Source organism: Pogona vitticeps, chromosome 10, assembly GCF_051106095.1.
Source record: "Pogona vitticeps strain Pit_001003342236 chromosome 10, PviZW2.1, whole genome shotgun sequence".
In the NCBI taxonomy this organism is placed as follows: Eukaryota; Metazoa; Chordata; class Lepidosauria; order Squamata; family Agamidae; genus Pogona; species Pogona vitticeps.
Genome location: NC_135792.1, coordinates 1,333,181 through 1,360,033, shown reverse-complemented (window position 1 = coordinate 1,360,033; position 26,853 = coordinate 1,333,181). Strand labels below are relative to the sequence as shown.

The window sequence follows — 26,853 nt, the reverse complement described above, 5'->3', positions numbered from 1 at the left end:
TAGAGACAGCTTCATCCCAGTTCACATAAACCGGCCAAGCAGGGCCGGCCCTTCCCTTAGGCAGTCTGTAGCAGATTTCTCTGGCAGCAGATTCTGGGGGTCACGAAAGTGGAAGAAATTGCTTGTTACTTTATTAAGACTATTTCAATTTTGTTTTGTTTTCGCCACCAGAAAGCAAGAGAAGAATGCGTCAAATTTTCTGTCTCATGTGCCTAGATGTCTTGGCTGGATGAGAGAAGGGTGAAACTCTGCACCACCCAATGACTGGACTTCTTTTCTTGGGATAGAAACCCAGTGTGCGTCCAGTAAACACCCCAGAGCCTGGATTTTGATGTTCAGGAGGACTCTCTCTGTGTGTTCAGCATGTGTGTTTAATAATCACAACTCCCGTCTGCCTTCACAGACATTGCCAATGATTTAACACACAGTTTTTTTCCCAGCCAGCATAACCTAGGGACAAAATTTATGATAGGAACATAATCCTTTGGAGTTTTCGGAACCCACTGCCAGTTTGAAAAACTTGATAGAAGTTTGAGAACATTCATACTTCCTTGCTTCCCTTCCCTTTTTAGTAACATGACTAATTTCTAGAGTTGTTTTATGCCTCTTTCATACTGCTGTTTTGAGTTATTCAATTGGCATATTGTACTTGGCTTTTCTTATGCTATTTCTATTTTAGTGTTCTTAATCTGGAAGCTGTCCACAGGGCCATCCTACCTGGGGGAATTTTGGGAGTTGTTGTCCCCCCAAAATTAATTTTCTGAAGCTGTGGTTCATGCTGTTCTGTTATACCAAACCCAACGCCACCACCCCAGATGGAACAGGGCCTCCCATGGCCTTAGCTGGAAATACTGGAATTCTGCTTTTTAGGGTGGCAACCTGGGCTGAAAAAGTACCCCTAGAGCCCCCGAAACCGATTCATCCATGGAAATTCAGGTCTGGGAATCTGAAAACATTTACCAAACATATTTATTTGCAAGTCAACGTCCAACTCCCTCTGTTACATCCGGCTAGGCTTTACCCGCTCCTCCTTTTCCGCCGCCACCAAATGTGGGCACATCGGAGGTCAGGGAAAAGTGAAACCATGAAAGGATTCAGTGTGATAGATTCCCATTTATTGAGAAGGGGGTCCAGGACCGGGGCTGCTAGGTTTCCTCTGTGGTCCCCATCTCCACCCTGTGTGCCATCATCTCTCCAACATAGTCCCTCACTGCTCTTTGCTGTTCTTATAAGCATCTACTGTGCTGGGCTTTGTGTGCACGCTATATGCGCCGTAGTCTTCTGTGTCCCGGATGGTTTTGGTCTCGGGGAGAACATCAGTGATGCTTTGGATCAGCGCTTCCTCAGAGGGTCCAGTGACAATGATCTTAGGAATTGTTCTCTTCTTCTTGGCAATTTTATCAACCGAAACTGCAAGAAAAAAATATGAAAGTTATAAGGAGAGACGTCCCTTTAGGTTCCTGCTCTCTCGTGGGTCCGTAGATACTGCCTAAGAGGAAGGGAGATGCCTGGATGAGACCGCCTGTGAGTACCACCTCCTCCCTAAACACAAGGACTGCTTCGTTTTCAGAAGGAGAGGCGCCAAAGCCGGTAGACGTGCTAACTGAAGGAACTACTGGTACAACTGTTTCTTGAATGACCTCTCTCAAGGTTCAAGGTTGACTCAGCCTTCTATCCTTCTGAGGTCGGTAAAATGAGTACCCAGTTTGCGGTGGGGGGGCAATGTGTAGCCTGCATAATTAATTTGTGAACCGCCCAGAGAGTGCTTGAAGCACTATGGGGCTGTATATAAGCAGCACACTTTTGCTTTTGCTTTGCTCTTACCTTCTCCTTGCACAACGTGGGGCACAGTTTTTTTTATTGCTTTGGATGTTGAGGGTTGGGTGCTCGAGTGCATGTGTGGGCTCTGATCTTGAAAGGCCGGCTTGGGGTCCTTGGTCTTGCTGCCCTCTGCATTTCTATGAACATGCGATGCTGCGAGAAAAACAACACAGGAAGAATTGGGAAAAGACCCAACGAAACAAGGATACAGTACGTTCCCCTTGTTTTTGTGTTCGCTTCTGGACAAAGACTAGAGGCTCACGAGAATGTACAAAGCACCCTGGTGGAATTTAGAAATGTCTTTTGAGATGACAATAACTTCCAAAATCCCCTATGTCGGCTGGAGGATTCTGGTCCTTGTAGTCCAAAAGAGGGCATTTCCATGTGTTGTTACTTTACACTATGAGGTGGCTTCCAGCCAACTAAGTTAAGTCCAAAGGAGCTTGGATCAACACGCAAAATTCTTCCTCCACACTAAGGCCATTCAGTGAGATTTGTGTCAGGGATTTTCCAAGAAGCTCATAAGTAGGGAAATCAGTAAGTTGAGTAACATTGAGCCAGAATTTGGTCCCTGTAGTGCAGGGGGTGATGGTGCCTATTGATTGACGCAGAGAAAATGATGGCAGACTCTGCACCTTTTTTCCCTGGTCTACCCCCGTTTCACCACCACCACCTAAATAAATGAGATCGGAAAGGGACAGTGAAGGCTACCAGCTATGTTGTCAGTGGGACAGTGCCTCCAGGTTTGAGCCTGAATTTTACAGGAGCTTGTACCCAAGCTGTTGGTCACCAACCCCTGAAATGCATTCAGTACCTTGGATAGCTGCTTTAACATTTGGATTAAAAGCTAGGGTAGATTCACCAGGGACATTAAAAGCCACCCATCACCAGAAGCTGAGCTGGGAACTGTCTTCAAACATTTCAAAGCACGGGAGAAAACCCGAGACCACAATTTATAATATTACTCTGGGTACTGGAATAACTTGTGAGACGGGAAAGTTGTTTTGTTCCAAACAATGTGAGAACACTTGATTCCCCCCCCCCCAGCTGAGCAAAAGCAAAGAAAAGCAGGTGCTATATGTCTGTGAATGGATTTTTAACTAAGCACTAAAAAGAATGGCATTTGGCTGCTCCTGTGGTCCTCAACATGTTTACCAAGAACTAAGTTCCAGAGATTTTGGCCTCCATCCAGCCATGGGACTTGCTTTTAGGACTGCAGCCTGAGCATGCATTTCAGAAGAGGTGCATATCTAAATGTAGGAGAAATGAAGTGGCAGAATGGACTGTGCCTGCTTATGTGGAGGAATTATATTTGTGGATGCTCTTTGTTAGTGGATGAAGACGCCTCCCTGTAGCAGAAAGCTAGCAGCGCAGGAAATAGGCTCAGATAGAACCTTCACTGTGTGCTTGGTTTCCACATGGAGGAAGACACACAAATGGCACCACTTCCCTGAATAGAGTGGTCTACCACCTCCAGGTGGTGCCATCCCATCCCGTCCCTGTTTTGCGCCTAAGTGGCATTTCCTCAAAATGAAGGGTGTGTTTAAAAGCCCTAGTCATGCCTTTCAAGATCCTAACCATGAAGGTTCCCTCCTGGCCTGCCCTTACCTCCTCCCCCACACATCGGCCTGGCACTAACCTGTACCCTTCTTGGCCATCATTCTGTAAACAAGAACTTTTTACCTCCTGCCACGTCTTCATGCTTGCTGTGAGACCGCCCCATAGATGAGCCCACAGGCCTTGCCCCCTGCATTGGCACAGCTACATCCTTGATAGCTCACCCTGGTCCTTTTGTGACTCAGCACTAGCCAGCGCCATCATCATCAAAGAAGCAGGACCTGAGATGCTCCCACCAAGGGAGGACCTTCGGATCAAGAGAAGGACTCTTCTCTTCTTCCTCCTTCCTTCCCAAAGCCAATGGACCCCCAGGAGATCCCCAGCCATGGGGTAGGTAAGGGAACAGCACTGACATTCAGCATCAAGGCTGAGAAAAGGACATTGTGTCCAGGTAAACGGGATTAGGCTTACTGCTTGGGATGCATTTCCTTCATATCAGTTGTCTTTCATCTTTTTCATGACTTAGAGGTCCCCAAACAAATATTTGAGGATCTCTTATCTCTCTTTTTCTTTTATCTGTATATTATGGAAGTGCTGCTGTTGCAAACCCAGGCGAGTTTTGGTCCTTCAGACTAGTTTTGAGGAGAAATGGCTGGAATTTCCTACTAGCCTGTCTAGTCTGAGATCTGAAATGGGAACAGAAGGCTGCCTTATATAGGCTTTTGAAAGGACCCAGCATAGTGTTTCATGCGACAATTGCCATAGGAAACTGGTGGTCGGCTCCGTGGGCATGTGGTTGGCCATGGGGGCTGGGGGGGAAACCCGGCCAGGTTCTTCTTTTGTTCTTAGAACCAATACCTCAACATCAGCCTCATCTGCCCAGGCTGCAGATTAGGAAAAATAAAATTCAGCTGCAGCATTCGCTATGAAAGTGCAAAATGCACCATCCATGGAAAGTGTGTCTCTGAGACCATCCCAGGTGGGAATGGGGGCCACTCATGACCCAGCTGCACTCTGTCATCTGGAAAGCAAGCAAGCCGGCAGACTAGACTCCCGCTGCTCTCCTGCTATTTCTTGTCTCAGCTCTTTGTTTTCTTGGCCGTTGCATCATGTCTGTGGTATCAGAGGATGGACAGAAGGAGGAGCAAATGGTGACAAATGTTGCAATGTGTTTTTTTTAATGGTTTGACCCTAATCAAGCCACAGGAGGCAAGAGTAGAAATCTGCAATCTTGTCTTCGTGATGTTTTGCTTTTAATTTTGCTCATTTCATACTGTAAGCCGACTTGGATCCTTCAGGAGAAAGGCAGCATATAAATATTTTAACTACTGTATATAAATAACAGTTACTTATTTTTCATTAATGCTGCTATAAACTATATGTTTGTCAAAGTACTGTTTTTCTTATGTGCGTTTCAAGTTTGGAACACTCCTATCTCCCACCACAATTTCTTTTTCCACCATTTTCAAGTATGTTTATTTATTGCCATAGCAACGCCCACCCGTCGCCATTTTTTTCCCAGGGCGGACACGTGACGCCCCACAGCGCCTCTCCGTGCGGCGTTTCCCCCCTCCACGCATGCGCGAGAGAGGCTCGTCGGCCGGCGAGACCGACGGCAGTGATGGGCGGTGGCCTCGGGTAAAATATCGCGAGAGGAAACCCGGAAGAGGCTGAGGCGAGGAAACCGGAAGTCAATTGGGTCAGAGCCCGGAAGTGCTGGAAACAGGGGATCGACAGAGTGGAGTCAAGCCAGGATGGACGGTGAGTTTGTCCCTCGGAGGTGGGTGGGGGGGGGAGGGCTTCGGTGACGTCACGTCCAGTCTGGGAAGGGGTTGGGGGTCTCCCTGGGTGGGCAGTGGGAGCCTTTCCCTTAAGGGAAAGGGGGGGGGGTCCAGAGGAGCAATAGATAGGGTGTGTGTGTGTGGGGGGTCTCATCCGGGCATGACCTGAACACACAAACCCCGGTCCCCAAGAGGAGCTGTGGGTCTCGGTGCACTGAGCTTGGAAAAGTTACTTTTGTTTTACTTGCCCCAGCCAGCATGGCCAGTTCTGGCTCCTAAAAAGCCCTGTGTGTATGTATGTGTATATGTGTGTTTGTGTGTGTGTGTATGTGTGTGTGTGTGTGTGTGTGTGAGAGAGAGAGAGAGAGAGAGAGAGAGAGAGAGACTGGGGGGCACAGGGATCAGAGTAATTTGGGGGTGGCTTCTGTGATGTTGCTTAGCCAAAGCTTGGGGAGAGGCCCCGCTCTGTCCTTCCTCTCTCATCCTCCCCTCGAGAGTCATTCCTGTCCCCAAGGGCTCCTGCTTTTATTCAAACTCACCTCACAGGCTCCGACAATCTGGGCAGCGGGGAGCTGTGAGGTTTCCCACCCAGGCACCCTCCTAAACAAGGAAGATGGCAGCCCTGACTTAGCTTAGGGGGGACAGAGCAGCAATGGAGGGAGTTCTGCTGGAGGGAAGGTTGTTTCTTTCCCACAGCTAAGGAGGAGGCTGAGCGCCTAACCTAGGGCACAATCACAGCTGTGCCGACTGGGGGTTTTGGGAGTTGTAGTCCAGGCACTGACATTTCCAGGCTCTAGGTACTCCTCCACATGACCTGCCATCATGTCTTTAGTTACTCTGTGCTTGCAGCCAACTGCATTTATTTATAGGCTTATAGATATTTGCAAACTTCTGAGGCGTTGTTCAGAGGCAATAGGCAGCGTGGACTGAGTGACTTTTGATTTGTAGTTGCTGCACTTATGACAAGGGTTTGGTTGTTGCTCTTCTGACCCATTCCAGTCCCATGGATGCCATGAGATGACCCAAAGAATGGCATTGTGTTGGGAGGACTGTTCTCTTGTCTTTTGGGGTCAAGGCTGTATTGGCCAGGAGGCGTAGTTTTAGGAAGTCTGCCTGTCCTCTCCAGGGAATCATGTTTATGGGCCAGATAAACATGAGGCTGCCCATTCTTCAAAAGTGAACTTTAAACAGCTTTTAATGACTTTTCGTCAGTTGTCCCGTGTCACTTCCTGTTTCCTGCTTGCCAAGCAGGTGACACACTTACCTGGGTGGAACCATCACTGGGAGGTCAAGCAGTGATCTCAAGCCAGCGATTCTACTTCCTGGGAGCTGAGAGGCAGAACACAACAATGGCTGTTGACAAAACCAGAGTGTTAACTTACTTGAGGGAGAAACTGTTGAGACACTTTGCAGACCAACTAACTGGCATTCAGTTGCAAGGCTTGACATTTTATTTCCATTTTCTGTCTCAAAGTTTTGGGCTCTTGATTAATGTGAAGCTGTTTAAAAGCCCTGACAGAAAAGAGTTAGGTTTTCAAGATGACATCGTTACTGTCAAGAATTTGAGAACCAGAAAGATATTGTGATTTTTTTTGTAAGATATATAAACGTTTAATGAACCAGTTCCCTGTACATGGCAAATTATATTTCATACTTGTTGCTTTCAACATAAAGCTTTGATACACTTGGCACAGTTTGTTGCATTGTATTCGGACAGTCTTGTGTAAATGGTTTCTGAGAAGGTCAGAGATATGCTTTTGATGTGTGTGCCTTAAAAGTGATACGAACGAATCTTCTTCCTCCTGAGATATTTTCTGTCCTTGAAACCTTCCAACTCTCTCCATCTTTCTCTTCACAGATACACTTTTCCAGTTAAAGGTGAGTGTTGCCCATACTACAACATGATCCGCCTTGTCAGATCTGAATGTTTTGTTTTCTTATAGTAACATAAGGTACACTTTTCCTCTTAATGAGCTCAAGTTGGGGGTTGTCAGTTCGTGCCTGTTTTGTGGCTTAGCCAGATCCTAGTCTGTGGCTTTATTTGGGAGCGTGACAAGGGCTGGAGGTTTTCCGGGGTCGGATCTGCCTTCCCTAACGCGACCCATCACATGTCCAGTGTTGATTGATCTCCTGAAGTACTGCCAGCCTGTTGTTCCTGCCAGCACACAAGATCTCAGAATACAATATATGATCTTGAAGCATACACACGAGCTGAGAATTGACCTACAAAGTTGCTTGAGAATGACAGCCTAAAATAGGGAGGTGAGAGGTGCTTCTGCCTCTGATTTTCATCATAGAGGGACTATGCCAGATCAGACCAAAGGCCTGCATAGTTTAGCGTCCTGTTTGCCCTTGTGGGCTCCTGCTCCTGAGTAGTCACCATTCAGAACTGTTACGTCTCTGGTGTCAGAAATAATAAACAGCATTTTGACTATACTCATTGACAGATTTCTTCCCCATGGATTTGTCTTTTAAAGGCATCTTAACACTGATGGCCATCACCTCATCTTGTGATAGTGAGTTCCAGAGTTTAGCTATGCCTTTTGTAAAGCTGTCCTTCCTTCTGTTTGTGTGCGGTCCACACCTGTTGGATGATCCCACCGGCTTCTAGTATTAGCAAACGTAGGGAAACCCCTTCGCCTCGTGTGCTTCTGCCTCACCATACATAATTTTATAGACTTCTTTGATACTTCCCCTTGCTGTCCATTTTTCCTAAGCTAAACCGCCCTAGATATTATTACCTTTTTCTCCCAAGAGATGGGCTCCGCTCTTTATAATTTTGGTTTGCCGTTCTGGAACCTCTTTGGCTTTTCAGCAGGGGTGAGCAAAGTGCAGTCTGCAAACCTGAGGTGGCCAGTGCTGACTGTGCCCAAAAAATGTCTGAGTAGCTCCTGCAGACTCCCAGGAATGTCTGTTCTTTTAATAATTATTTATTCTTTTACATGGATTGGATGTGGATCTTTGGATCAAAACAAAGGGTATCTGGGCACTTCCAGACTTTATTTCATTTTATTTTGGGAAGGAAATGTTTCTGGGCCATGGACTGCTGCTGGGGAAAGCTTACGAGAGTTGCTCCTCCTTGCTCTACTTCTTGAAGAGCAACACAGCCCAAAATGTACAGAGTTCTGCCCTGTGGTTGTCTCCTCCTCCTTTGGGTTTTGAGACCCTGCTGGCAATAGAATTTTTGTTGCGAAGTGAACCTTAAATGGGAGGAGCGCTGTACGTGGCGCTGTTCTTTCTGGGTCTTTTTAGTGGCCTGATTGGGATACCGGCTCCTCTGTGGTAATTAGATTATATGCCATCAAACAGAGCACCTTACTTTCCCTTCTGTTAAGGCGGAACAATTGGGGGTTGCAGGCAGTGCACGTGTTGAGCAGTCGGCCTGCTTTCTGCCTGTGTTCCTGCTGAGCCTCTCTTTCTCTTTTCAGTTTACAGCCAAGCAGTTGGAGAAGCTTGCCAAGAAAGCCGAAAAGGACTCTAAAACAGAGCAAGCCAAAGTGAAGAAGGTGATGGGACTTAGCATGGCCCGTCGGATGTCTTAAGAAGGCTGAGTGCCCCTCTCGTCTGGAAGGCCTGCAGCCACATCCTTTGTCTCTTTCGGCCCTTTGCTTTTCCCTTCCCTCTGCTCCGTGCAAGTGTATCTGTTTTGGGGTGTTTGGCCTTTGGGCCCTGCTTCTTTACTCCTGTTTTACCACCGTTCTACTGCGCTCTGCGCTTGGAACAACCTCGCCTTTTCCCATAGCCAGTCCCTACCCTGATTCCTCCTCTAAGGGAGACATGAAAAGCACGCCTCACCTGTGGGGACACCACACCTGTGTTTGCAGCCTGTGGGCCTCCTTGAATGGTCCCCTGTTTAAAAAAGTGTGAAGCTTCCCACTTCTGGAAGCCTTTGGTCCTGACCAGTCTGCCATCCCTTGTCCTCTTACCCCCACTTTCAAAAAGGGAGCTTACAAAACTGCAAATGGGCCTCGGGAACTGGTACCGCCTACAGGAGGTCAGGCTTTGGCCCTTGACACTTGCTCAGTCCTGCTCATTTCTGATACAGCCTAGCTCCACCTTGCACGCTTGTCTGTCCCTGTGTTCTTTTTTCCAGGAGTTCCTTTTCTCTGCCTTCTCTTGTCTTCTGTCTCCATAACCAATGGTGTTGAAAGCTCTCGATATTCTGGATGCTGTCTGTTGTTATAATAATCCTAAGAGACTCATGGGAAAGACATGCTCCCCCTTAGTAGGAGCATGTTTGTAAATGCCTGGAAAAGGCTCCAGGCAGGGTGCGGAGGCAGGCCGCAGATGTGCGCTGTGTTGGTGGAGAAGTTGTAGGAGGCGTCCGATGGGCAGCTGGGGTGCGGTCGGGGTCGAGGTGCCTGCGGGATCCCCCTGACCTTCCCTTTCTCTCCTTCCTGGTCTTCCAGGCTCTCCAGCAAAAGAATGTGGAGTGCGCCCGCGTCTACGCAGAGAATGCCATCCGGAAGAAGAACGAAGGCTTGAACTGGCTCCGCATGGCTTCCCGGGTCGATGCGGTGGCCTCCAAAGTCCAAACTGCCGTGACCATGAAGGGGGTAAGGAAGGCTTCTCAAGGTGTACCCAAAGCATAAGAGCCTTTGTTTAGTCATTTTTCTTCTAGGAAAAGTACAACATGACAGTGCCTACTTAATTGAACTTTCCCCCCTCTGAGTCCTGGGGCAAGCTCATTCGTGCTGGCTTGTCTTGGCCGGTGTTGCACCACGGCCTTCTTTCCTCCCTCCCGTCCCTGCTTCCCCCACTCCACACGTGGCCTTCTGTCCTCAGCTGGGGATTCAGTCTCTGACCTCTGCGGGTCCCCATGGATTCCAGCCCTGCAGTCCTGACCCCGTCTGGATCCTTGGGCTACCAGTCTCCTTGTGCAGCCAGGAGGGCCGTGTTCAGCACCGCGCTGAGCGCTCCCTAGAGAAGAGCTTCCTTTATTTTGCTCCACCCCTAGTAGACGCCACCTCCTTGGAGCTTGGAAAAGTTGCTTTTTTTAAAATTACAACTCTGGAGTTGGTGGTTCAAAAAGGCCACTCCATCCAAGCTCTGCTCTTTCTCTGACCCCCCCCCCAGGCTTTTCTCTGCCCTCCCCAGGGACCTGAGGCCAATCTTGGAAGAGGCCTTGAACCCGAGCCATGTGGCCCAGGTTCCAGGTCTCTTCAAATATGAGCCTCGGGTTCAATGGGGAAGGCCCACTTTGCTCCTGCTTCCAAAGTACAGGGAGAACGAGGACAAACTTTTTTGTTTGTTGTGTGTTTTGACTTCTCTGCTGCAGGTCACGAAGAACATGGCCCAGGTGACAAAGGCCCTGGACAAAGCCTTGAACTCGATGGACCTCCAGAAGGTCTCTGCTGTGATGGACAAGTTTGAGCAGCAGGTCCAGAATTTAGACGTGCACACTTCGGTAAGCGTGGGAAGGAGGGACCCGGGAGGCAGCTCTTGTCCGATTCTGCGGGGCAGGACCCTGGCTTTCTCCTACCAGCCCCCTGGCCCCCTTCAGCTCTGGGCTGGCTTCTCGTGCCCTGGCTTGCCAGATAGGGTGGAAATAGGTCAAAATTCAAGTGTTGGATTCTGCATTCTCGGACCGGGGGAGTCAGAGGCATGGTGATGGAGCTGTTTCTTGGCCAAGAGGAGTCCACGGGGATTGGCTTGCACTGCTAGCCCGCCAGTGCTCCACTTCTGCCGTCCCAGATGTTTTGAGTTTCCAAAAGCCTCAGCTGGCCTAGCCAGTGGTCCGTGACTATGGGAGTCAGCACCCAAAAATATGTGGCAGATCAAAGGTGAGAAGTGCTGAATTTGCCACAGTGGTTTGGTTTTTTCCCAGCCCCTCCCTTGCCTTTGGGATCCTGTGGGCCATTGAGGCAAGCTGGGAACAGAAACCTTTGGTTTTTTTCAGTTTTTTTCTGGCCTCCATGCCACGAAGGGGGCAGAAGCAGAGCCTTTGGGCCAATCCAGCAGAAAGTGGGGGAGAGGAGGGGGCTTCACAGCGGTCTTCCTTGCGATGAAGCAGGATTGGCTGCCTCTTCTCGTATCATGTTGGCTGAGGGCCTGCCTTTTTTGGTCCCTGCAGGTCATGGAGGATTCCATGAGCTCAGCCATGACGTTGACCACCCCGCAAGAGCAAGTAGACAGCCTGATTGTACAGATTGCCGAGGAGAACGGCCTGGAGATCATGGACCAGTTGAACCAGCTGCCCGAGGGGGCCTCGGCCGTGGGCGAGAGCTCTACGCGTTCCCAGGAGGATCAGCTATCCCGAAGGTGGGTTGGTTCTCCAAATGCCTGCAGCAGCGTGCTTTTTTAATATTTCATTTTTCTCCCAATAAAGACACTCCAAGTGGTGGCTTAAAAGAAGCAAATTATCACATTAAAGCAACCACAATCTCTTTGTCTGCATTGCAAGCACAATTAACTGATTGATTACTTTGCCTGCACCTTCCTTTGCTTTTGTTTTTAAAACCTCTCTTGCCCTTTCTTTTCCAGGTTGGCTGCCCTTCGGAATTAGCCCCTCCTCTCCGTTGATGGACTGTTGCTTCTGCCTTGTTCACCTATGATTTGTGGGGTTCCTGTTAGAGGCCCCTGGCTCCCCACCCCCACCCCGAAGTCTCCTGTTCTGCGGCCAGCGGCAAGACGGGTTCTTTGGCTCTCCCCCCCCCGCCTGCTGTTATCAGCAGTGGATGTTCACCTCCTTGAAGAGTGATGGGATCCACTCTTTCAAGAAGCTGAGACTGCGGCAAACATCTGTGCATGAGCCTTTTTTGGGAGGGTTCAGCACTGGGGGTGGGAAACCTTGGGGGGTTTGCATACCTAAGAGGAGCGGGACCCTTACTGGGAACCCACATGTGTCAAGTGAGGTGGCGGGGGTAGGACTTCTCATTGTATCCGTTGTTGGCCTTGGTTTGGGGTTGCTTTAGGGTCATCTCCCCCAACCTGGTGCCCTCCAGTCATTGGCTGCGGGGTTATGGGAGTTGAGTTCTGGCACAGCTGCAGGGTACTGGGTTGGTGGAGGTTGTTTTGCGGGATGACTTGTGGAAATGAAGCCAGTTGGAATTGGGTGAGGTGGGCTTGCCTCCTTGCACAGCAGAAGGATGGTCGTGTCCTCCTTCCTCCATTATCTGGGTCCCCTGTTGTGGATTTCTGCATCATCAAGTGACCTTTGAAAGCAACATTCTTTTACTGTTTTCTCCGCTCCCTTCCTGTCCCACACTTGCTAAGATGTCCGGATGGAAGAAACCTTACCTGCAGATTATGCTTGCCCTTTTCCTCCTCCCCCCTCCCCCTCCTGGTCTTGAGAGATGCAGCCTGTTTTCTCTGAGGGACCCTTTTGCTGCTGCTTTGTTACGCCGTGAGATTCTGATGCTCTGGGTGTAACCAGCCGAGTTGAAGAGACTTTGCCCATTCACTGATGGAGGACCTAAAGGAGGAAGGGACCCTTCTGTTTTCACGCCCAGGCCTGCTGCAAAAGAACCAAGGCAGAGCTTGTGACAGCAGGCAGGGTTTTTTCCTCTCTCTCTCTCTCTCTCTCTGTGTGCTTCTGGTGTTTCAAAAAGCGCTCAGTCTCCCACTCATTTTCCCCTTCTGCTGAGGGTCTGGCCCTCGGCCACTGCAAGCACAGCTCTTCCAAGATGCACTTTTTGCTCTGGAAGAGAGAGAGGTGGGGTGGAGGGCACATTGGAATGACACTTGTCAGCAAGTCTTCGATGGAACGACTCTCTCTTGGGGTAAAGATGTGTTCTGTTGCCTTTGTCCTTTTTTTTTAAAAAAAGAAAGTGAATGCTGTCGGTTCTTTGATGCTGTTTTAAATAAAGAAACACTGTCTGGAAATCCTTAGCCACGTAGTGTCCCCTTGGATCTGATGAGGTGGTGAGCGGACTGCCTTGCCTTGGCAGTACGAGGGCTGGCCTTGTTCCCTTGAAATCCGAAAGGAGAAGAGCCTAGCCTCCAGAATGGAGCCTGCTTCCTTTAGGATTTCCCCATTCTTGCTGCTGACGAGTTTTGCCTTGGGGGAGAGGGGCCCGATGCTGGGTCTTAACCTTGGAGATGCACCCTTTCCTCAAATGTGCCTGCTAAATGGGTGGAGATGCTTCTGTGCGGTGAGAGTTTCAGTCATGCTGGCCCTGTGTGACATGTCTGCACTCCCCAAGCCTCAAATGCTGAGAAAGACCACGCCGGGGCTCTCATGCATGGGGCCGAATGGCACCTGCTGCTTATCATGAGCCAGCTTTCAAATCATTATTTGAAGGGCTCCCCGTTCAGTCGCTCCCCTGGTGCCTCTTCTTTCCTACTCATTCCACAAGTTGTGGCATTTTGCTATAAAAGGTTTTGTCACTAGAGGACTCTCTCTCCCTGAGGAAGGCAGCCACTGCTGCTGTGGTGGTTGCTCCAACTTCAGACACAGTTTAGCACCAAAAAAAAAAAAAAAAAAAAGGCCCGTGTGTAATACAGGGATGCAGACACAGCTGCCATCCTGGATGTTGGTGCACAAACCTGTCAAGAAAGTCTTACGCCGGGACCTCTCTTAGCACATGGTCAGGAAAAGTCAGGGTAAGTCAAAATTACATGCTGTCGCTTAGATACCTAGTGTGGTGTAGACTCTACACCACACTAGGTATCTAAGCTACTGCATGTAGAGGATAGAGTGATGGACTGGGACTCGGGAGGCCTGGGTTCAAATCCCTGCTCAGCCACGGGACCTCACTGGGGATGTGGGACTGGTAAAGTCACTCCTTAAATATCTCTTTAAATATTACTTTGGAAGCCCTGTTGGGGTGCTGGAAGTCTGTTCCAACTTGACAGCATGCAAAAACGACAGCTTAGAGATGGCCAGTCTGGTTCAGAGAGGGGACTTTTGTCCTGGGACTTGGGAGGGAAAAGTTATCACTAGAGTTGGGCATGGACAGCTGGTTTGCTGGTTTGTGCCACTTTGTTTAGTGGCCAAACAGGTGTTTGCAGCCCTGCCTCCTCCAGCAGGCTCCCACTCAGAAGCAGCGTCTGCTGGAGGAGGTGGGGCTGCCAAGCCCCAAACACCTGTTTGGCTGATAACTGGCACCAACCGATGAAATGGCAGTCCGTGCCCATCTGTAGTTACACCCCTCACTGAGCCCCTTTTTGTGAGGGGCTGTGACATCTGCTGCCTAGGAGATGGTAGGCTTCGGTATTTTGTATGTTTTCTTTTCCTTCCCTCCCCAGAGCAGGAGGGAGGGAGGAATCTGTGCCTGCCTCTTCTTCTGCAGAGAGCCAGGTAGGACCAAGGAGGGAAGGCTGGCCACCGAGAGCAGGTGTGCCACCTTCTGTGCCGGGGCGGATTCACTCCCAGGCAACGGAGCTGCCGTACTTGTCACCAGCCCGCCGGCAAACATAATCGGAAGCTGATTCCTTTTCCAGGTCTGTTTGTGCAGGTGCTTCTGCTGCCTCCGCATCAAAGACCAGGCTGTTCTTGAAATGCCAGCGGAAGCTGCTAACGAGCTATTTGATTAGTTAATTAATTGGCTAACGAGGAGGGCTTGGATGAAAGCTGCGAAACCGGAAGGCAGGAGCCCTCTAGCGCCGCCGTGGGCTGTGCATCAATGCCCGTGGCTCACCTGCTCCCCAGGAGAGAGTCACAGAGCACGGCTTGGGTGCCTCTCGCTGAGGGAGGATGCTGGCCTTTAAGCCGCAGAGACCTGGGTTTAGAATTTGGGATTGGTCCTGGGAGAGCATCCCTGAGGGGCAGAGCCCCATTTTCTTGCCCTGGTAAGCTTTTTAGCCTGGAAGCTTCTCCCTTCTCTGAAATGGCCCGAACCTTGCCAATCCTTTCTGCTCCTGCAAAAGGATTTTGGAGCAGACCTGATGGCGTGAAGCCCCGACAGTTCTGCACACCGCCTTGCTCTTATGAATGCATTTCCATGGCAAGGGAGCCGGTCCTCCTTTTGAACTACTACAGGCAAAATTTACGGCACTCAAGCTTCGGGACGTGCTATAAATGTGCATGGTCCATAAATGTACTTATTATTTTATTTATTTGTTAGATTTATACATTTTCCCATTAGTGCAACGCACTATGTATGCAGAAAGCAAAGCAGAAGGGATAGACAAAGTACCAGCAGGTGGAGACAGGCAGGAACGGACCGAGGGAGGAAGATGTTAAGGGGTGAATTTTTGCAAACGAGAAGAGCCAAGTGGGGCCCGAAAGAGGGAAGAGGTGCTGGAAGCGTTTCTGCAGATTTCTGACTGAAGAGAAGTGTTTTCCTTAACCCATCCAGCCAAGTTTCTGATCAAAGAGCCTTGGCCGAGGTTGCACAGTGACGTGAGGGGTGGAATGAGCTCCAAAGGGACTCGCTCAGGCAGCAGGCGCCTCCCCTCCTGTCCATCCAAGCTGCCCAGCCGGGCTCCTGGAGGTCAGCTGCAAGGAAGGAGGAGGCCCTGCTCCGTCTTCTATGAGAGGAGGGAGAGGAAGAGGAAGAGGCCGAAGGCCATCGTGGCAGGTGGCAGTCCAGGATGGCTCCCACCGTTGGGATACCCATAGTTGGTTCGGCATGCTCCTTCCACCTGCTTAAGCTCGATGGGCGTGTCATCGGGGGCAACGGCTGCCTGGGCATCCCGCACCTAGGACCCAAGAGTGACCCTTGTCGGTCTAGCAAGTCAGAGGCAGGGGCACGGAAAGAAGCCTCCCCCGCCCACCAGGAGTCACCCCACGGCGTAAGGTGCTGCTAGGGCAGAGGGTGGAAGGGGAGGCCGCCAAGGGGGTGGGCCGCCTCCTCCACCCTGATGGCCCGATTCAGTACTTGGGGCTCACGTCCCGTTCGTCACTTGAGGATGGAGCCAGGCTGTGGCCCTTCTGGGGGGGAAAGGCCCTCGGCTTCCACAGCAGCGCTCCCCGCTTCCTCCCTCCGACCCACTGGAGGTTAGAACGCTTCTTGGCCTGAGGGGTCCCCACCTGCTCCACTTTCTCCAGGACCCTCAGCAGGTTGTTGGCCAAGGCTCCCTTCACCTCTCCCTCCGTCCAGTTCCTCCTCAGCAGCTCTGCAACCAAGGCGGGGTATCCAGAGACATCTTCCAAGCCCACGGGTAACCTGCACGGAGCCACAGAGTGACGGGGCAAAGGGAAGAGATGGCAGGGTTGAGGTCCCCCCCCAAGGAAAACCCTTTTGGCCTCCATGGGAGGGTGCATAATGGGCCCAAGGGCTTCTGGAGAGAATGTGAACCCAAGTCTTCTGAGTTCTTGTCTTGACGGGCTTTGTGGCCACCGTGGTTTTATTTATTTATTTATTTATTTATTTATTTATTTATTTATTGTATTTATATGCCGCCCATCTAGACATAGTCTACTCTATGGTTGAACTGTAGAACTGCAATCAAGACTCTGCTCTGAGTGCAATCCTGACCAGTTCAGGTAGCCGGCTCAAAGTTGACTCCGTCTTCCATCCTTCCAAGGTTGGTAAATTAAGGACCCAGCTTGCTGGGGGGGGGGCAATGTGTAGCCTGCGTCCAGCATAAGTGAATTGTAAAGCGCCCAGAGAGTGCTTTAAGGGTTACGGGGAGGTATATGAGCAGCACATTCTGCTTTGCTTTTCTGCTTTGTCCACCATGCAAACCTGCACGCTAGCTCTGCCATGGGGTGAGGATTCTCTCAGGTGGTTACCTTAACTCTCTTTCCGGTCCTGTTAACCCTGAGGGTGACAATTGAGTAGTAGCTGCTCTGTTGAGCCTTGAACCAGAAAGGAGATATTTGGACTGACCCAGTCTAGGTCTCCCTGACAGCTTCCCAGAGCTTTTCTTTGCACCATACACCACAATCCCCCCCGCCCCCCGCCAGCATCTTCCGTCTGGTACCTGGTCACACCGTCATAGTCGCCTCCAAAACCAACGGCTTCTGCCCCAACAATGCGCTTTACGTGGTCCAGGTGGTCTGTCAGCCAGGGGAGACGAGGAGAAGGTCAGCCCCTCTTTTTTTGCCTCCTCTGACCCCTTCTTCCTCTCACCCTCCCCACCTGCCTTGGCCTGACTCACCTGCCACATCGGTCAGGCTGGCTTTAGAGGCACACGTGACGTAGTCCGTGTAGAAGTTCACCATCACAAGGCTCCCCGTTTGCTTCTATAGAAGAGTTGAATCATAAAAGGGTTGAGTTGGAAGAAGCCTTCAAAGTCACCATCACGTCCAACTCATTGAAAGAAACATATTAAAGGATGATTTCAGATACTTTTAGGAGCATGTTGGCAAAAGTCTACTAAATTTCATGACGTTCCCATGAATGTTAATTTATGCACGTGTACATGGAATTTCATAAGCCACAGGAGTGCCTTGCGGGCAATTAATAAGATGCTGGTCATATTCTTGGTTCCACGCCTGGCCCTGCCTTGGCCCCACTTACCACTCGGAGGAGGACATCATCGGGGACGTTGCGCCGATGTGCACACACTGCATAGGCAGAGGAGTGGCTGAACACCACGGGTGCCTCCGAGACATCCAGAGCATCGTTCATCGTACCCACAGAGACGTGAGCCAGATCCACCATCATGCCCAGGCGGTTCATCTCCTTGACCACACGCTGTGAGAGGCAGATATATCGGGGGTGTTGGCGGGGTGTTGGCGTGTCACCTCCTTGAGTATGAAGGACTCTTTGCTTCCATGTTTCCTTCAGTTTTACAGTCTGGGATTTACCAATTTATAGTTCAAGCCTTGTTCTCATCAGCAGTGCAATCCTACAAAGGTTTACTTAGAAGTAAGTCCCTCTAAATTTAAGGGATTTTGTTCCAGCAGTTGCCTATAGGATTATAATCATACTCTCTTTCCGACCCCAGCATTGGCTGGCTTTTTGGGTGGCATTCATTGACTAGCGGTCACTTTTTAGGAACAAGGGTCACCATCTCGTTCTTCCTATGCCTAATTAATCCAGCTTGAAAAGGGCTCATTAAACCATGGCAGATGCTCCACTACCAGTCATTTCAACTTGAGCAGAAGGATCTTTTGAACCTCTCCTGTGTTATTCTTGGAAAGTTGACCACTGTATTATTCTGAACACATCTGATCTTACTTGATTTCAGAAATCAAGCAAGGCTGGTTAGCGTTTTATGGTGACTACCAGGGAGACCTTCAGTCACAGATGGGAAGAACCTTGTCTGAAACCCTGAAGAGGCTGGTCAGAAATGGTGACAAAGGTTCAGAATGGGACCCATGGCCTAACCAGAGGGCATGGCGGATTTCCTATGTTTCTGTATCAATATTTCTCCACACACGCACACACACACACACACACACACACACACACACTTCCTCTCTGGACGGTAACAGAACTGCCTCTCTCTTTTGCCTTCTCCAAACTCCCCAGAGAGTTCCCACTCACCTTCCCAAATTCACTCAGGCCATTGTGAATGGGCTTTTCTGTTGCCGTGTCAACTAGCCAGTTATCAGCCCTGCGGAAAAAAGCACCATATGCATCAGGTGAGCGACTAAAGGGCCCTGCAGGTTTTTGCCTCCCTGTTCCATGGAACAAAGCTTGGGGATGATGCTAATATAATGCCTGCTACCCAGCGTGAAAACATGAAATGGTTTCAGTGAGTTAATTGAACAGTATTTATACAAAATAGTCCATTAAGTTTTAATAGATCTGTAACAAATTACATTAAAGATATCATTTAAAAATACTAAAAAGGACTAATGACCAATTAAAATCAATAGGTATTTGTTAATTGATATTTGGTTTGTTGATTGTTAAAATTATTAACCAGCATTGAAAAACAAGTGCTGTTGCTCTGTGAACACCCAGAATAAGAAATGTCAAATTCAGTACCAACAATTTTAATGGGTTATTTCCAGTCATGATTTCCAAGCGTTGTTTCCAATATTCTAGAAGCAAGCTAATGAGAACTAAGAACTAAACAATGACTGTTGCTGTTGAATGGGTGAAATAACAAATTTCAAAATCCAGTGTTCATAGTTCTGATCATTCTGTTATGCCCCAAAACTGTTACCCGAAATAATGAGTCTGTACTGGCAGGATTAACCGCAACCCCTGTCCTGTTGCTTAAACCACAAGTGTCTTCCTGGTGCTTGACACAGGATTGAACGTGTGTGTGCAATTTCACTCTCTTCTTTACATCAGCCCCTCCTGTGATTCTATTCGTTTTTAATGTCCCACGATTTCCTGCAGAGTTCCACAGCGCACCATAATATAAAGCAGTCACACAGAGATACCAAATATCTTCAGATACAAAAATGGAGCTTCCCTTCCAGTAATTTTAACAAGGGGCAGAATCAATGGATTTGTAATGAATTATTGCTGAATTTGAGTCATGGAGTAAGGAGTTTCCTGTGCATTTCTGGAGGGCAAGAAGACCCCTGGATGTCTCCAGGCAGCCTCCCATATTCTGCTCCCATCTTGCCTTGATAATTGTGGATGTGTCCCCTTCCCCAATGAGGTTAATTAGATTCTTCCCTTTAACGCAGGACGATGACATCTCAATTGAGCGGAAGAGAGGCCAGAGCACACAGTTCCTCACATACAAGCTTCACATGTGAAGGGAATGCAACCAGCCGATTCTTAATGCCTCAGGGCTTAACCCTGACACTGGAGGCACAATCTGGGAAGGAGCTCTGGTGAGGGACAGCACAAACCGAGCGCTTACCAAGGAGTGTTGCAGCTGTGCGTCAGGGTCATGTAGCGCACGCCCAGCTGGTAGAAGGTGCGCAGGACGGCCAGGCTGCTGTCCAGCGAGTGCCCGCCCTCCACGCCAATGAGGCTGGCTACCCGCCCAGCGCGGAAGGCGTCCTTAATACCTGTGGGGGGGGGAGCATCTCTCATGAGTTCCTATCAGGAAGGCGCACAGAAAAGTGATACAGCTCCCCCCAGCCCCACTAGCTGGGGGTGTGTGGGGTGTGTGTGTGTTTCTGTCATTCAAAGGGACCCAGGGAACATGTCTCTTTATCAAAGTTATTGCTGGATCCAGTTCACGATGGACAGAGGGATTCTTCTCCTGGGGATGGCAATCCTAGACTTCTAGAGTTCTGGACTTGGAAGGGGCCTCGTGGAGTCCCACCCCTTGCTCTAGGCAGGAATCCAAGTCAAAGCAGATCCGACAGAGGGCTGTCCAGTTTTCCCTTCAACGCCTCCAGCGTTGGAGCGCACACAAACCCCCCCCCCAAGTCATGGGTTCCGTTGTCGTACTGCTCTAACAGTTAGGAAAGTTTTTCCTGATATTCCTCTGAAATCTGCCTTCCTGTCGCTTGAGCCCATCATGGCGTGCCCTGCACTCTGGGACGATTGTGAACAGATCCTGCCCCGCCTTTCAAGTATTGGAAAAGCGCTCTCGTCTCTCCGCTCTGCCTTCTTTTCTCCAGGCTAAACATGCCCAGTTCTTTCACTCTGTTCTCCTAGGGCTTGCTTTCCAGCCTCCTCACCATCCTTGTTTCCCCCGCACCCCGAACTTGTTCCTGTTTGTCAGCATCCTTCTTGAAGGGCCCTGTCCAGAACTGGACATAGTACTCACGAGGAGGCCTGAACGGAGCAGAGCCCGTACCTCGCAGGATTTGGCTTTGGCTTCAGTGTGGCTTTCCCAGCTCTGCAGACCTCTCTTACCTGCGCTGTCAGTGACGCACTGGAAGGTGTCCGGGTAGAGGAGGCACATTCGGTGGATGACGTCGATCTGCTCCAGGGTCCGCCTGACGGCATCTTGACCCTGTGTCTCGCAGGGCACGTAGGCGGCCCAGAACTGAGTGAGGAGAGAGGGAAGCAAACCAGAAGCCTCTCAGATCAAGACCAGAAAGACCCAGGCCTTTTCTCGGCTGCTGAAGCCCTAAAGCTGCAGAATCGGCAAACTGCAGGGACCCCGTGCGTGCGATACCAGCAGACAGGATGGAGGGGGTGGGGTGGGGGGGGAGGCTAATTTGTGCAGAGGGGAGAACCAAGATTGTGGCTTTCCTCCCTCTTCCCCTTCTCCCCCATAAAGTTTGGCATGGAAAGTAGAGACAGAAAAAGCTGTGTGGTTCTTGTGGGACCGAAGTGGGTGTGCCGTGGAGTTTCAAGTAACACCCTCCTCCCTCCTCTGATCAGGTCATTCTCTGTCCATGGCACACTGGATGGAAAACAGCAGAAGGTTTTAATTTTATTTTATGAACGGGAAGCCTTTGTTGGAAAACGAGCCTCTCAGATTTGGAAGCTTGTGAAACATCTGCAATGAACTAAAAGCTTCCAGGAAAATGTGCATTTCACCCCTACGGGTGTTCCTCTGTACACCTGGCTCCTGTTTTTTTTAAAAACCCCGTTCCTCACCTGGGCTCCGACGTGTCCGAGGCGTAGTTTGGGGATGTTGGTGTGGGTGTCTTGCAGCTGAGTCAGGTTGGCTTTCTCCAAAGAGAGCTGGTTGTTGAATTTGCTCAGCAGCTGCCACGGCAGGTCATTGTGCCTGGAGAGGGAGAGAGGATAAAACTCCATAAGGTGGGTCCACTTCCTCTGAGATGGCAGGGGTGGAGGCCTCTGGCTGGGGAGGCAGAGGTTGGGAGTTCGATTCCCCCACGGGGCCTCCCTGAGAGGGGCTCGACTGGATGACCCCACAGGGTCCCTTCCAGCTCTGCCGTTCTACAAGGATGGTGATGGTTGGTTAGCTCTGTCAGGTGCAGGGGGGCGCGTACAGATCTTATGCCCGCTGCCTTTTAGAAATGGGTTTGTTTGTTTGTTTATTTTCCAAAAGTTATGGATAGCGAAAAGGAGAAGGAAGAAGAGGAGGGAAAATCCAAGCCAAAAAAAAAAAGAGCAAGGGAAAAAAAATCCAGAGGTGCAACAATAAAAGGCTGTCTGTTTAATCACCAATAAGAAGCCAGTGAACGTCCAGATAAATGTCTGCTGTTGATGGCCACACGTGGCACATTCACAGGTTGAAAGAAATCCCCGTGAGACCCTTGCTCTGATTAATAACAGGAAGCGAGCTCTCTCTGGTGTTGCATTAGGAGTTTTTTTTTTTTTAGGGGCCAAAGGCATTCACACATGATGTGCACAAAGAGCTACTGCAGAAGACCAGAGGCTCTAGCAAATGTAAAGCGTGCCTCTGGATTTATAGCCCTTTGTGGCAGGGTTTTGTTACAAATCTTTCAAAAGCCTGTAAGTGCCAGATCTAACTCTGACTGAAAGCCAGATGTTTCTTGCCTGAGAAATGTGCGAGGAACATGCAGCCCCTCCAGAGCTTGTGGAAATTCAACTCCCAGAGGCCTTTGCGGGCACCACCAGACTGCTCTGGACCAGGACACACACGCGTGTGGTCTTTCTCTGCAACGCAAACTGCAGAAGAGAGCGGACCCGCCTGTTGTATCGTCACTATCCTGTTGTCCTTCCTGTGTGTGCCTGCCCTGAAGGAAGAAGATACAGCAGCCCCCTGCAACTGCAATTCCCATCACCCCAAATCAGCACAGCATTGGCTGGGGATGATGGGGGTTGTAGCCCAGCCCTTTTTAGAGGGCACCGGGTAGGTCTTGCTCCACTCATCAAAGTGAAGAAGAGGGGCCCACAGCCGGAACTGCTGCTCATTCCCATCCCTGTAATTGTAAACGTCCTGCAGCAAGTTTTCATTGTTGGATGAAAGCATGAGTGTTTGGGTAATTGTTTGTCTCCTAATTCAAAAACTCAAGGGACAAATAAAAAAAGAAGCAAAGCTGCCGATTAACATTCCTGAGGCTCCCTGGATTTCTTCCTCAGTGGCAGCCATAGCCAAGCGTCCTGTCTGAGCGGTTCGTTGGTCCTTGGTTTCGTACAGAGGAGATGGCAAATGAGTGGGGCGCAGGGGTGGCGGTGCAAGGTTTGAAGTTAGTGTGCAAAGCTATTGGCTGCCCAGTTGCAGGATGTTTAGCTCTGGAGCGCCTGGGTCCCTCTCCCATAAAACCAGAGGAGAGTCCTGCCGGGCTAAAGTCTCTCGTTTTTATGGCTCCTGCAAACATAAACACTGCAATGTCTTTTATCCTCATTTATTCCTCTGCTCTTTTACCCGGGAATGCCTTGAGGGCTTTCCTGGCTGCTGCAATTGCCATTTTATTGTCTAATTGCTTGCCTGAGGGTGGCTCACTGCATTTTTTTAAAAAGTTCCTTGAGAAAAATCCCATCCAGTCCAGTGGCATTCCCAGTTCAATGCGGATGGCCGAGGGGAACAAACAACCCTATCTCCCTGCTTCTGGTATTAGTCTTGATGCAAAGTTCAGGACATTTTGCTTTTGGGACTACAGGTCCAGGAATCCACTGCCAACCATGCTGGATGGGGGATTTTGGGTGCTGTAGTCCAGAAGAAATGTTCTCTCCTCTGGAGACGGGAGCAGGGATCCCAATGGGATCAGATCCCTGTTGCTCCTTTTTCGCTGGGAGAACCTCGTCCAGTTTGTGCTAGCGCTGTCTGGGTTGCCTTCAGACCTGTACACAAGGTCCAGATTGCTCCGGCCTAAATGCCCACACCATCACCCGGGCCATGTCTTTAAAGCACCCACCTGGATTCTTTCCAGAGGGAAAAGACACTCAGGTCATGAAGCTCCATTAACCGACCCTAATATACTCTTTAATAATATGTTCTCAGTCCAAGAAATCTCAAATCCTAAGGCAAAGCGCCCCCTCCCAGGGAGCCCTGGCCCTCGCTCAAGGCAAGCTGGCTGGCCGCTGACTTTTCTCCTCCTAGGGTCTCCCAGCAGGATGACAGGCAGGTCAATCACCCTGCCTTTGCTAATGATTACTGAAGCCATTGTTTCCTTGATAAGAAAGCCCTGAGTGCCTGGGGGTGGTTGGTTGGTTGGTTAATAATCTGCAGATCCCTTCCAGGCTTGGCGGTTTCAGAATCGCCTGGAACTAAAGGTTTGGGTGTGGATTTCCTGCTCGGGAAGAGGACTTGGCCAGTTGATTCTTAGGCTCTTTTTTAGGTCACACATGTTGGGAAATTCTGCAAAATGTGGGCCTCAGAAACACGACTGCTTGACTTTCGTTCCAATAGGGCACCATTGCTTTGCGTACAGATGGTGAAATTACGACTCCCTAGTTCTTTCATTTCTCATTCTTTCCCTCACCATGCCCGACACCCAACTTACATTTCTCACCACCGCTTGGCACCGAGTCGACAGTCTCTCTGACTCTGCCATCCTGCCCCCCCCAGGTCTCTTTCTTGGTCCGTCACCCCTTAGTTTCAGATCCATCATAGCCACAGATCCTAGGTTACAGAGATCTCTCCTCTATTTGATAATCTCTTTTCGACAGGCCAGATTTTTGCCAAATAGACCAGATTTTAAACAAAAGGATTGGCATCTCCATTAATGGTGAGTTCTAGTCTATTTCTGTTCAAATTATCTAGTTATTTCTGCACATGCATCTATATGTGCATGTAGACATTCTATTTTTGTAAATATAGCACTTTTTTGGCCCTTCTCTAGGGCATTTTCTTTCTTTCCTTCTTTCCTTCCTTCCTTCCTTCCTTCCTTCCTTCCTTCCTTCCTTCTTTCCTTCCTTCCTTCTGATTGAAAGACCTGCCTGTTTTCTGTTTTTCAGCCAGAGTACCAGCTTCTGAGAGAAACCATAAAGAATTTTGAGTGGATAAACACACTTCTTTGTAGTGGTTGTGTCTTTGGGTGGAGTACAAAACTGTTGCTAATTTAAAACCGTTGGTTACAGTTCTACGTGGCCAACATTCCTCCTAATCAACAGCTTAAAACGAAACAGACAATAGGAAGTACCGTATTTTTCCATGTATAAAACAACACTTTTTCCTAAAACAATTAGAGACAAAATTGAGGGTCGTTTTATACACAGAAGGCAGCATAGGAAGCAGAGCCATGGGGCTTCGCAAAAGGCAGGGGAAAGTGGTGATCCCTTTGACAGCCGCTTTTCCTTGCCTTTTGCAAATTGGCGCTTCTCCCTTCCTTTTTGCTAAGCCCCGTGGCTTTGCGAAAGGTAGGGAGAAGCAGCAATCAAAGGGAGCCCTGCTTTTCCCTTCCTTTTGCTAAGCCATTGAGCTCCGTGGCTTTTGCTAAGCTCCACATTTTCTAATTTGGAGTTAGTCACCTTATGCATTGGGTCGTCTTATAAATGGAAAAATACGGTAGTTGATTTCACTACGGTGATGGTGATGAAGAGTCTAATCTTCTGAACCTCGGTCACTAAAACAAACGCAAGTTTTCCCAAGCTTCGCACCACCCACCCAAACCCCTGGGGAAGGGGCTAGGCTTCCCACCCCCTTTGTACCCCACGAGAAAGGCATAGGAAGAAAAGGCTGGCCTCACCCATCTATCACAGGTGTCTCGGTCATGATCCTCTCTGCCTCCTGCCGATAATCAACTCCATAACAGAGCAAAGGGTGGGAGGCCAGCAGGGAAGCCGCCAGCAGCAGTGCGGGTGGGAGCATTCTCGGGGGGTGGTCGACTGGACCCAGCTGCCTACTCTTTCACAGACACACCTTTGAGGATCCCGAGCTTTAGCACCTGGGATTCTTGACCTCAGTGGAACTACACTATCTGGAGGTGTTGGAGAGCGACTGCCCTTCCTTTGATTTCTGTAGCTGGCACAGCCAAGCAGGCACTCGATCCTGGGTGTAAAAGCCACCCCAAAGCCATAAAAATTGCTTGGGAGGAGCTACGGAAGAATCTCTGCAAGCTGTGGGTCACCCTGACTTTTATGACTCAGAGGCCCAAAAGAAGGCAAGGAGGGCACCTGGAACCCAGCACCCGACCGCGGAGGGATGCCCTGAAGTGACTGCCCCATCCTGTCCTTCCACTTTTCATCCTGACCATCCTGGCTGGCTCTTCTGCTTTGGTCAGCGGGAGAGAAACCTTTGTGAAACCCCACCATCTTTCTTGGCTCCTTTCAGGCAGAAGAGGGGCTTTGAAAAGTTCCTCTTCTGGAGCACAACCTATTACATACGTGGGTTGAACAGGATGACAACGGATACCGAAACAGAGGAGAAGAGCAGGGTTCCAGAAGCTGATGTCCCTTCTCCATTCCTAGGGGTCCATGTGGTATAGCCTCACCAAAGGGTTAGTCCTCTCTCAGGCTGTGCTCCTCCAGGTGGCAATGCCGAAGGAGGCCAGAAGATCCTCAGCAAGGGGTCCGGCCGACTCTGGGGAATTGCCTCCTAGTGGAACTACACCTGGTCCCTTCCTTCCCTCCCTCCCTAGTTTTAAGAAGCTGCTGAAGAGGGATCTCTTTCCAGAGACCTTCGAAGGCACCCTCTCTTGAACTCTTGCCCTAGTAGGGCCTCTCTGAGACTCAGCACTGCTGGGTTTTGTTGCTGTGGTGGTAGCATATTTCATTTTGCTTGTGTTACTTTGTTGTTTTTATATATGTACACTGCCCAGAATAGTGCTGTGCACTATTGGGGTGATAGATAGATAGATAGATAGATAGATAGATAGATAGATAGATAGATAGATAGATAGATAGATAGATAGATTAGATAGATTAGATAGATTAGATAGATTAGATAGATAGATAGATAGATAGATAGATAGATAGATAGATAGATAGATAGATAGATAGATAGATAGATGGATGGACGGACGGACGGACGGAGGGAGGGAGGGAGGGAGGGAGGGAGGGAGGGAGGAAAGGAGAGGGAGAGAGAGAGAGAGAGAGAGAGAGAGAGAGAGAGGTTGCAAAATTTTGCAAGTTTGCTACCTCTGGGAGGCAAAAATCCAAACTTGCCTAAAGAGGGGAGAGAAAAAGAACACACTGACTAAAAGCAAATGCTTTAATCTGTGCAGAATGGA

The 26,853-nt window shown here is 49.6% G+C and overlaps 3 protein-coding genes across 3 annotated transcripts; 1 reads left to right on the top strand and 2 right to left on the bottom strand.

Moving 5' to 3' along the window:
• Positions 1-148: 148 nt before the first annotated feature.
• Positions 149-3,544, bottom strand: SPATA33 (spermatogenesis associated 33). The gene is made up of 3 exons (XM_072980797.2): positions 3,505-3,544; positions 1,825-1,974; positions 149-1,410 (listed from the first exon to the last, which is right to left on the bottom strand). The coding sequence occupies exons 1-3, from the start codon at positions 3,542-3,544 to the stop codon at positions 1,208-1,210; spliced, it is 393 nt and encodes a 130-aa protein (XP_072836898.1). The 3' UTR covers positions 149-1,207.
• A 1,465-nt stretch (positions 3,545-5,009) lies between these two features.
• Positions 5,010-12,989, top strand: CHMP1A (charged multivesicular body protein 1A). Its single transcript, XM_020788249.3, has 7 exons — positions 5,010-5,139; positions 7,018-7,037; positions 8,588-8,665; positions 9,569-9,715; positions 10,438-10,566; positions 11,233-11,420; positions 11,643-12,989. Exons 1-7 carry the CDS (start codon positions 5,133-5,135, stop codon positions 11,662-11,664), a joined length of 591 nt encoding a protein of 196 aa, XP_020643908.1. The 5' UTR covers positions 5,010-5,132; the 3' UTR covers positions 11,665-12,989.
• A 2,145-nt stretch (positions 12,990-15,134) lies between these two features.
• On the bottom strand, positions 15,135-25,520 carry DPEP1 (dipeptidase 1). The gene is made up of 10 exons (XM_072980446.2): positions 25,372-25,520; positions 21,407-21,539; positions 20,714-20,846; positions 19,764-19,914; positions 18,482-18,551; positions 17,510-17,686; positions 17,148-17,232; positions 16,971-17,046; positions 16,075-16,210; positions 15,135-15,743 (listed from the first exon to the last, which is right to left on the bottom strand). Exons 1-10 carry the CDS (start codon positions 25,491-25,493, stop codon positions 15,573-15,575), a joined length of 1,254 nt encoding a protein of 417 aa, XP_072836547.2. The 5' UTR covers positions 25,494-25,520; the 3' UTR covers positions 15,135-15,572.
• Positions 25,521-26,853: the final 1,333 nt, after the last annotated feature.